This window comes from Cebus imitator, unplaced genomic scaffold (assembly GCF_001604975.1).
Source record: "Cebus imitator isolate Cc_AM_T3 unplaced genomic scaffold, Cebus_imitator-1.0 Scaffold713, whole genome shotgun sequence".
NCBI classification, from domain to species: Eukaryota; Metazoa; Chordata; class Mammalia; order Primates; family Cebidae; genus Cebus; species Cebus imitator.
In genome coordinates, this window is record NW_016108028.1 from 346,957 (window position 1) to 357,862 (window position 10,906).

The 10,906-nt window shown below is 44.1% G+C and overlaps 2 protein-coding genes across 7 annotated transcripts in view; one reads left to right on the forward strand and one right to left on the reverse strand.

Moving 5' to 3' along the window:
• The window catches only part of TMEM39A (transmembrane protein 39A), a 32,979-nt gene extending 29,703 nt beyond the window's left edge, over positions 1-3,276 (reverse strand). The window contains exons 1-2 of one of the 2 annotated variants that reach the window (XM_017518899.2): positions 2,936-3,276; positions 1,592-1,778 (exon numbers count right to left, since the gene is read on the reverse strand). In XM_017518899.2, coding sequence (XP_017374388.1) covers positions 1,592-1,704 — 113 coding nt within the window. In that variant the 5' untranslated portion in view covers positions 1,705-1,778; positions 2,936-3,276. The remainder of the gene's footprint in view (positions 1-1,591; positions 1,779-2,935) is intronic. The other variant, XM_017518900.2, reaches the window with a different exon arrangement.
• Positions 3,277-5,814: 2,538 nt separating this feature from the next.
• POGLUT1 (protein O-glucosyltransferase 1) overlaps positions 5,815-10,906 on the forward strand; it is a 26,088-nt gene continuing 20,996 nt past the window's right edge. The window contains exons 1-3 of one of the 5 annotated variants that reach the window (XM_017518905.2): positions 5,815-5,898; positions 8,661-8,751; positions 10,134-10,277. In XM_017518905.2, the coding sequence (XP_017374394.1) occupies positions 10,183-10,277 (95 nt within the window). In that variant the 5' untranslated portion in view covers positions 5,815-5,898; positions 8,661-8,751; positions 10,134-10,182. Of the gene's footprint in view, positions 5,899-7,772; positions 8,095-8,144; positions 8,486-8,660; positions 8,752-10,133; positions 10,278-10,906 lie in introns of those variants that run through there. The other 4 variants (XM_037735048.1, XM_017518904.2, XM_037735046.1 and 1 more) reach the window with 4 other exon arrangements.

Sequence of the window (10,906 nt, forward strand, 5' to 3'; positions counted from 1 at the left end):
AGACGAGGTTTCACCATGTTGACCAGGATGGTCTCGATCTCTTGACCTCGTGATCCACCCGCCTCGGCCTCCCAAAGTGCTGGGATTACAGGCTTGAGCCACCGCGCCCGGCCCTACATAGTATCTTAGTATTTAAAACACATAGGAAAAAGAGTTAGTCTGATTAAGAGAAGACTAGGAAACCTCAAGCCTAGACTGTTAGGTTTGCATGACCCATTTTCCCTTCTAATCCCTTTTAAAGCAACCCAGGAGACACCAAAGAGGGACTGCATGGGACAGTTTGAGAACATAATTATCTAGAGGAATACTCAAAGTCAAAGAGAATGAACAAAGAACTGCGGGAATTCATATGGAGGCAAACCTAGAATTTTTAAGCTAGGTAGAATCCTAGTTAGGGACAGCTAGGATTTTCTATCACAATTTGAAAGTACTGAATCAGTAAGCTGATAGTATGTATTAATAAAATTAAGGCATGTACCTCAAATAGCAAACAACTTTTATCTCAATACCTATATTAGATAGTACTTCATTCAAAAGCATTTTTGCTTATTCTCATTCTTTTTTTTATTTTAAAATATATAAAATACTTATTATGTGTAGAAATTTTGGAAAATTCCATAAAGTTTTTTAAAGTTACTGGAATTTACTACTTCATTTATTTTCAACATCCTGCTATGATGCAAATCGTATCACTACTTTTAAAATAAGGAAATCCAATGAATAACAGAGTGAAAAATAATGTAGAACAAATTAGTTACTCTGTAAACCTACATAAACAAAACTTGGATTAAAAATTAGTATGAAAACCAGAGACTGAACAAATCCCTCCAAACTGGAATTTCAGGAAAAGGTCCACTGAAATGATGAGATCAGAACTAATTTTAAAGATTGGGTAGAAGAGGGATTGGAAAGTCAGGGAAAAAAGGGCAAAGGTCAGGCCTAGAAAACAAAAGTGCATAAATACCATTAGACAGCCCTGAAAACACAGGAGTAATACTAATTGCTAGCTCTGAAAATTAAAATCCAGGCAAGAGAAAAGCTCTTTTCAGGAAGGAAGGAGAAATTAGCTGGCAGAAATTATCATGGGCAAATACTTGATTAGGTAAAAGCATCTCTTTGCACTGCTACATGATCAAACTTCCTGATGGCATGAGTTACCCTAATAAACAGCTACCATTTATTAATACCAATTTTTTGACAATTTTAAACCCATGATGGAATCTGACTTATAATTTTAGCTGGGAGTTTTAATTTGCCCTCTTAATAAAAAACAACCTTATATGTGGATAAACCATCACTTTTGCCTTCTATTTTCCTTCACTTCTCCCTTCTTCTAATAGAACCTAACTAGAATTTAGATTATCAGCCAAAAGAAAGAATGGCACTGCTTTCACTCTGTGGGCACAATATCACATCTTTTTACCTCCAAAGTATTTTGCGATACTGAATTTTCAGTCTTCAAGGGCAGGATTTCCACCTCAGTGTTAAGAATAAATCTCAGTAAGTAAATATCTGAGTGGCATGATGACTTTTATATCAGTCTTACTGATCATAGGACATTACAAATTATACATAGCCTTATTTTCTTTACCTGTTTCTCAAGCCTGTTCCACTGCCACAGCCCCCACCAACCAAAGTCTGCAAAGAAGGTAAAGCTGAACGGCTTAGCTGTTGCCGACTAGGGCCCCTCCGTCCACCGGGCATGTCCAGGAACCAATCTGCTTCCAGTGCCACCTGTAGTTGCAACCCAGGTTAATGGCTGTCAACCAGTTTCAACTCTGAACAACAACAAAAACATTCAAATATCAGCAGACTACTTTTAAAGTAGGCAACAAAAAGAAGACAAAAACTGAGTGATCAGGCCTTACAAAAGCAGATTTCAAACGAATGTTCCCAATGTCTACTACCTACAGTATTCGAATTAAAGGACTTTTCAGACTAACGGTTCAAAAGCCTAAGTTCTGATTTCAGCTCTGTTCAGCTTAGGCAAGTCATAACTTATGTCTTTTGTCAACTAAATTGTATCATATGTAAGATATTATAATCAGAATTTTACAAGAAACATCACAACTTACACGTTTCCAGGTCAATGTTTCACACTTAGACTATTTGAAATGTAGAAGAATCGACACTTTACAAAACGTTAGGTTTTGTTATCAAGAGATTTGGGTTGTGAGCTCGGATGGTCACATATTATCTGACCTTATCTCAATCAGTTAACTTCTGAGTTTGTTTCTTCATGGGGCGGGGAGGAAGTGTCCCCTGATCTGTAGAGATTGTTAGGACTGAGGAAGAGGAATGAAAGGGTACCTACCATTAGGTTTTTTAACTGTTTAAAAGTAAAACTGTTCAAGTGGTATCTCTATATGTTAGGGTGAAACTATTGAAAGGAACTCTTTAAGTGGGTGCCCGCTCCAGAAAAGCTTATGTAAAATCATACAGAAATTACTGAAGCTGCAAGATTAAGAGACAAGTAAAAGATCCTCACTTTGGAGGGGAAAAAAAAGCTGTTTTCATCATTCTACGGCAAAATCATGATTCTGCCAATATAGATACCAAATGTTTCCTACACAATACAACTAAAACTCCAAGGATGACACTGGAAAAACCCTGGTTTTCAAATGTTCCCTATTCCTAAAAGCCTTCGGCTGTAAACTAACCCCAAGTGAAACAAAGTACTGAAACCGCTGGATGCAGGGGCTGCTGGTCCTTGCTCCGTTAACGAGCAAATGGAAAGAAAACTGAAGGGCATAAAACTGGGACGGAAGAGGTGAGAGTATGGGGTGGGGTAGACGGCAAGAGACCACAAACTTCAACAAACTGGTCCCTAAGATAATTCGGCAGAGAACTTGAAAAAGCAGCCTCCGCCGCACACCCAAGAGGGCCAAGACAGGTCCAAGACAGCCGGATCTTGCGGCAGCTCAGTAATACTCACGCATGGAAGTGTCCCAGCCGGTGGGGCGGGATCCCTAGGAAGCGGCGACAACTTTACAGACTGGACCCCAGGTAATGGAACTACCTCCCCGCGTGGAAACGCTCCAAACCAGCTGTTTGTACGCAGGCAGCCCCCGCCTAGAGAGTCAAGAAAAGGTGTCCAGGCTTCCGGTTGCCAGACTCAGTCCCAGACTCCGAGGCAGTTCCAGAGCCAGAGCTAAAGCTACAGCCAGAGCCTGGTCCCGTCAGCACCCATCCCCAGCGTCCATTACCGCGGAGCTGAGGAGACGTGGCAGCGCACGGCGATGACGTCAGCTCCGCGACTGCGGGCCGCCCAGCGGCGAGTGGGCCCCCGGAACTAGCCGACACTCCAACCCCTCCCGTTTGCACCTGCGCAGTGGGACTCGCCTGCTCCTCTTGACTCGCGGTCTCGCCCCTTACGGCCAGTACTGGCCAACGCATTTCCTCCCCGGTCTCAGTTGGCTCGTAGCTACGAGGCGCAGGTACTATGCTAGTGACGCTTCTTGATATCTCTGAAACTCCATGTAATAAGTTATCACCCCCATTTTACAGATGAGTGGAGATTGGGAGGTGTCACCTAGGATCACGTCATTGCTAAGTGAAGGAGCCCAAGTCGTGAAGTCATGCTTCAGCATGCAACCATGCGCTTATTGTTTAAGTAAAGGACTAGACAGAGGCTGTGGTTGCAAAGTGAATACCGCAAAAACTCAGAGTCTAGTGGAAGAGAGAAGACACCGGGAAAATATAGTAATTAATACTAAAAGTATATCCAAGGTCCAGAGATAGCATGCAAGAGTAATGAATTCTGTGGGATGGTGGTGGTGTCAATACCAAAAAAAGCTTTGCAGAGAGCTTGGGGTTTCAGCCAAAATTCCACAAATGCTTAGGGGCTTTATGGGAGAATGGCTGTCCTCCTGGAGGGGAAGTGGCAGATAAAACAGTAAAGATGTGAGCAACGTCATGATGAGTTCAGGAATTGCCAACAGTTTGATATTAGAAGTGTAAGAGTGTCTCGCCAGGCCCGGTCACTCGTGCCTGTAATCCCAGCACTTTGGGAGGCTGAGGTGGGCGGATCACGAGGTCAGGAGTTTGAGACCAGCCTGACCAACAAGGTGAAATCCCATCTCTACTAAAAATACAAAAATTAGCCAGGTGTGGTGGCAGGCGCCTGCAATCCCAGCTACTCCGGAGGCTGAGGCAGAATTGCTTGAACCAAGGAGGCGGAGAGGTTGTAGTGAGCAGAGATCACGCCACTGCACTCCAGCCTGGGTGACAGAGCAAGACTCCATCTCAGAAAAAAAAAAAAGAAGACGAAGAAGGGTAAGAGTGTCAAAAGGAGCACTTGTGTGATCTTTCACTCCGGAGATTTTAAGCTCCTTAATTGAAAGTTATTTGTATTGAATTGTGTGATTAAAAACCTTTTTTAAGAATTCTGTTGTATCAGGCACTGGACTAGTAGCTTTACACATTTCATTTAAATCTCACATTTGATATCTTCTACTATGGTTCCTATTTTACAGAGGAAACTGAAGTTAAGAGAAATTAAGTAACTTGTTGAAAATATCCTGGCTGGCAGGCAGGGTGGCTCATGACTGTAATTCCAACACTTTGGGAGGCAAAGTGAGAGAATCACTTGAGCTCAAGAGTTTGAGACCAACCTGAGCAATATAGTGGGACCTTGTCTCTACAAAACAAAATTTAAAAATCAGCTGGGCTTGGTGGCTCATGCCTGTAGTCCCAGCTACTTGGGAGGCTAAGGTGGGAGGATCACTTGAGCCCTGGAAGTCAAGTTTGCAGTGACCCAAAAGTGTGCCACTGCACTCCAGCTTGGGCAACAGAGAGAGACCCTATCTCAAAAAAAAAAAAGAAAGAAAGAAAAAGAAAAAGAAAAAAAAAAAGGAAAGAAAGAAAATAGCCTGGCTAGCTGGGTGCAGTGCCTCACGCCTGTAATCCCAGCACTTTGGGAGGCTGAGGTGGGTGGATCACTTGAGGTCAGGAGTTCAAGACCAGCCTGGCCAACATGGTGAAACCCCATCTCTATTAAAAATACAAAAATTAGCCAGCCAGTAGTGACATGTGCCTGTAATCCCAGCTACTCGAGAGGCTGAGGCAGGAGAATCACTTGAACCTGGAAGGCCAAGCTTGCAGTGAGCTGAGATTGCACCACTGCACTCCAGCCTGGGCAACAGAGCAAGACCCTGTCTTCAAAAAAAAGAAAATAAAAGAAAAAAAGTAGCCTGGCTAATAAGTGCCAGAACCAGAATTTTGAGCCAGAATGACTGATATCAAAACCAGTACAGTTAGTAATATTCCCAAATATTCCTAATGTACCACAGAGCTGTCACTTAGGAATACACACAAGTCTCCAACTTAGGATGGTTTGACTCACAATTTTTTGATTCTATGATGGTGCAAAATCAACACCCATTCAGAAGGAAATGTACTTCCAGTACTCATACAACCATTCTGGGTTTGTTTTTGTTTTTTTCATTTTTAAGTATAGTCATGTGTCCTATAATGATGTTTCAGTCAATGAAAGACTACATATATGATGGTGAGCCCATGAGAGTATACTAGAACCTAAAAATTCTTATTGCCTAGTGATGTAGCTGTCTTTATGTTGTAGTGCAATGTATCCTGGTGTACACAAACCTGTACTACCAGTTGTATACAAGCATAGCACATATGATTATGTATAGTATATCATACAAAATAATGATAATAAATTACTGTGTTATTGGTTTACGTATTTACTATACATACATGTATTGTTATTTTAGAGTGTACTTCTTCTGCTTATTTAAAAAAAATGAAAGTTAACTGTAAAACAACCTCTGGCAGGTCTTCAGAAGGTATTCCAGAAGAAGGCATTGTTATCATAGAAGATGACAGCTCCATGTATGTTACTACCCTGAAGATCTTCCAGAGGGGCAAGATGTGGAGGTAAAAGATAGTGATGTTGATGATCCAGACCCTGTGTAGGCCTGACCCAAACATACACATGTGTGTTTGCATATTAGTTTTCAACAAAATAGTTTAAAAAGTAAAAAATAAAAGAAAACATTTTAGAAATAGAAAAAAAGCTTACAAAATAAAGATAGAAAGAAAATTGGCTAGGTGCAGTGGCTCACACCTATAATCCCAGCACTTTGAGAGGCTAGGAGTTTGACAGCAGCCTGGCCAACGTGGAGAAACCCTGTCTCTACCGAAAATACAAAATTTAGACAGGTGTGGTGATGTACACCTGTAATCCCAGCTACTCAGGAGGCTGAGGCACGAGAATTACAGCAACAGCTGTAAGCTCCATTCATGATAAGTGCCCTATACAGGTGTATCATTTTTACTCTATTGCTGTACCTCTATGTTTAGATCCACCAATACTTACCATTGTGTTATAATTGCCTGTAATATCCAGTACAGTAACATGCTAACTAGGTTTGTAGCCTAGGATCAATAGGCTATTCCAAATATCCTCAGTATGCAGTAGGCTATACTACCTAGGTTTGTGTAAGTAACTCTGTGATGTTCACACAACAACAAAATTGCCTGACACATTTCTCAAAACATATTCCCATTGTTAAACAATACACTGTTGTACTGCACACCTTCCTGGAAGTAGAAAAAATTTTGATTAAAGTTTCATTTGGATTCCGGAAGAGGCCGAGGTGGGCAGATCACTTGAGTTCAGGAGTTTAAGACCAACCTGGCCAAAATGGTGAAACCCTGTCTCTACTAAAAATACAAATATTAGTCAGACGTGGTGGTACATGCCTGTAATCCCAGCTACTCAGGAGGCTGAGTCCCAGCTACTTGGGAGGCTGAGACTGGAGAATCACTTGAACCTGAGAGGCAGAGGTTGCAGTGAGCCAAGACTGTGCCACTGCATTCCAGCCTGGGCGACAGAGTGAGACTCTGTCCTCTGTCTCAAACAAACAAACAAAAAAATCAATTGGCTTTTATTAGTGACTCATGAATCAGGCACTATCCCATCTATGAAACAGAAAGGTCTTCTAATGAGCTGAGCAGAAGGGGTTGGCCTTATAGGCAGAAATGGGCTGAAGAAAGCAGAAATAAGAAACAAAGATCAGATTGGTCATTTTGAAGTTACTTTCCTTAAAAAGTATCAGAGGGGACTTCTTTATCATGCCAGCTCAGGTATGATGAAGAACCTTCTGACTGGTTGCTGCGAATCTCCTACTTGTTGGTAAACTGGCCCCTTTTAAAGTTGTTTAATTTCGTGGCATCTAGGACAAGTGCCTCCATTCTGGTTTTTTCTACTCTCTTGAGGCCTAATGCCAGAGTTCAGTCCCAAGCAACGACCTCCTGTAAACTTTATTCAACACCATTGATTCATTTTTCCTACCTCTAAGTCACCCCAACTGTTATAAATTCATATTACAAAGGGACCCATGCTATGCTAATTGCAACTTCTGGGGTCTAACTGTGCTATACACACACGCGCGCGCACACACACACACACAAACACACATACACACACGAGCGCGCGCACGCGCGCCCTCAAAGAATCTATGCCATTTGATAAGACACAATTTGACATCAAGAGAAGAATTGTCTAGTCTAGGCTCTATGCCAAGCCTTGGTTGTGCCGCTAACTGTGAAACACATCCTCTCTGACCTTAAGTTTTCTGGCTGCAGACCTATTTTCCCAGGGGTGCCAGAGAGGAAGGATAGGCAGCTGATCCATTCGTTCATTTTCCCCACCTTCCAGGCGCAGACTTCTCAGGGAAACTCCGCAAGGCTGGGGACCGGAGGAGGGGGTGGAGCAGCAGCGTGGCCATCTTTGTGCGGGGCGACCGGCCGCCCACGTGCTGCAGCTCCTGGGCCATCTTTGTGTGGGGCCACACTTCCGCCGGCGCCGCAGCGGGGAATCTGCAGTAGGTCCGCGGGCTGGCGATGGAGTGGTGGGCGAGCTCACCGCTTTGGGTCTGGCTGCTGTTCCTCCTGCACCCAGCGCAGGGCCGCCAGAAGGAGTCAGGTGGGCTCAGGGCAGGGCTGACCCTCCCCTTGGCCTCAGGGGCTGGCCGGGGTCCCGAGGCGCTTCCCCGCGCGACTGGCACCTAGGATGATGCTTGGAGCTTGGAGCTGGACAGAGGGCACCGGGGCGCCTTGCGGCGGAGAGTGAGGTTCCCGGGTCTCTGCCCCGCCCTGAACCCTGGAGAGTAACCCATCCCCCGGAATTCAGAATGACAGGGAGGATAGGGAATTCCCCGTTCACTCGCAGGAAGTGTCGCCTGTGCTTGGCTACCCTGGACCTGCCTGCAACACTGGGGGGTCGGGGATGGGGGCGAATGTCGTGCGTGCGCCCGTGTGTGTATATGCGTTGCTAGAAAAGAAGAAGAGGGGTTTAATTTCTGTAGCTTTTAACTGATCCTCTTTGTGGAGTTCAATTTGATTAGTAGATAGTGAGAGTCCGTGTCACTATCCATAGCATTCTGAGGGTTGGGCATTAAGCTTGGGAATTTTCCAGTTTCTTAGACACCTGATACCCGGCTAGAGGAACAGGCTTGACGTGAGCGTGGGAGTTACACACAAAAAAATTCCTCCCTGGGGTTTTCTTTCCACCAGTGGGATGGAAAGGGGATTTCTGAAAGCTTTAGTCTTCTGTTGCTTCTGCCTGTGTGCTGTTAGCAAATAAGAACGCTCAGGATAATTTTTTAAACTCTCATTTACTTCGCTTTTTGAAGGTTCAAAATGGAAAGTATTTATTGACCAAATTAACAGGTCTTTGGAGGATTATGAACCATGTTCAAGTCAAAACTGCAGCTGCTACCGTGGGTGAGTTCTTTTCTTTGATGTGTCTTTGAGAGTTTACTTGCTGTCACAGGAAGTATTCTAACATCTCTGAGAAATTTGGATGCAGTGGTCAGAAAGGCAAGGATTTTTTTTATTTCTACGGAGAAGAATAATGCTCTGGGATGGGAGAGGCTCAAGTGGTCTCAGCGTAACCACTGACTTGCTGTGGGATTCAGTGCATGTGTATCTGTTTTTCCCACTGGGCTGCAAGCTTCCTAAGGTTAGGGTCTGTGTCGTATTTGCTGTGTCTCCTGGTGCTGGCCCTCAGTAAGTGCTTGATAAATATTGTTGAAGAAATAAACCCACCTATGGTTGAATGTAGTCCTAAATTTCCTAATGGTTATCTTTGGAGAGTACACATCGGGCTGGGCATGGTGGCTCATGCCTGTAATTCCAGCACCTTGAGAGGCTAAGGCAGGTGGATCACCTGAGGCCAAGAGTTTGAGACTAGCCTGGCCAATATGGTGAAACCCATCTCTACTAAAAATACAAAAATTAGCTGGGCATGGTTGCATGTACCTGTAATCCCAGCTACTCAAGAGGCTGAGGCAGAGGTTACAGTGAGCTGAGATCACACCACTGCATTCCAGCCTGGGCAACAGAGTGAGACTCCATCTCAGAAATAAATAAATAAATAAATAAATAAATAAATAAATAAGAGAATGCACATCAGGGCCGGGATGTGGTATGGTAGAAAAATAACTCTGAAAGCAGACTTGGGTGTTAGTGCCGGTACTCCCACTGGTTACCCCTATGCCAAGCCATTTCACTACTCTGGGTCTCAGATTCTTCATCAGCTAAATAACAGGGTCTTTTAAGCTCCTCATTATGTTATTTTGACTCCTCAAAAAATCCCCTGGATGCTTATGATACTTGTTGAAAACTTACTGTGCACTCAACTTTAAAAAGAATACAAAATAGTGTAATAGTGCTGTCAGGCTACCAGAGTAAGGGGGTGTAGGGGAGAGTGCAAACCAGACAGACCAGAACAAGAGAGTCAGTGCTAGACTGTAAGGCATAAACTTCACTTCCTGTGGGATTGGGAGAAGGAGATACCAGTAGGACTGAAGTGACTAGAAGGACACAGGTGTGGCATGAGTAGCAAAAGAGGAATACAGAACTGGCAAGGAAGGGGCAATTCAGATGGAGGGAGAAAGAAGAGACATTGACCTGTTTTTTACTTTTTGTTGCTTTATTGCCTTTGATGTTTCAGATTACCTACAGGGCTTCTGGGGAAGAGCTGCTCATTCTCACCCTCAATTGTTTCCTTCCGCTTACTGCGTTGTCTAGTACGAAACCTAAATGCACTTAGGAAGTAGGTGGAATGGTACCTGCTTTCCTTGATGACTCCCATTCTTTCCCAGTGTCATAGAAGAGGATCTAACTCCTTTCCGAGGAGGTATCTCCAGGAAGATGATGGCAGAGGTAGTCAGACGGAAGCTAGGGACCCACTATCAGATCATTAAGAACAGACTATACCGGGAAAATGACTGCATGTTCCCCTCAAGGTAAGAGTTATTAGGTAGATATATCCTTTGACTTTATTACATATAGGTTTACTTGATACCCTTTTATAGAGGAGCAATTCAGGGAACTAACAAGCAAATCCCTCCTCACATTTCAGGGGGACTGCAAAATAGTGACGAGCTCTTCTCCTTTCCTGGGAATTTTTCTTGTGAGCTCCTCTCAAAGCCTGTCTCCTCTTTGAGGCGTGGCTCATCACTGGTTGTACTGTCGGTGGCTCTGCCTCTTCTGCTCCTTCCCTGGGATATAGTGGCTGCAGGACACAGTCTGATGAGGCTTAGCAGGCCTAGAAGGAGGGAGCTGGGCTGAAGGAGGAGGAAGAATTGGTTGAATGTCTGTCATGGGCCAGTATAGTTCTAGATGCTGAATATTCAAGGAGAGGTGGTGGAGTCAAGAGGAGTAACTAGATGGGATGTGGTGGCTCACACCTGTGATCCCAGCACTTTGTGGTGGATTGCTTGAGCCCAGGAGTTTGAGACCATCCTGGATTATGGCAAAACCCTGTCTCTACAAAAATTAGCAGGGTGTGGTGGTACACACCTATCCTCCCAGCTACTTGGGAGGCTGAGGCAGGAGAATTGCATGAGCCCAAGAGACAGAGGCTGTATGTAGA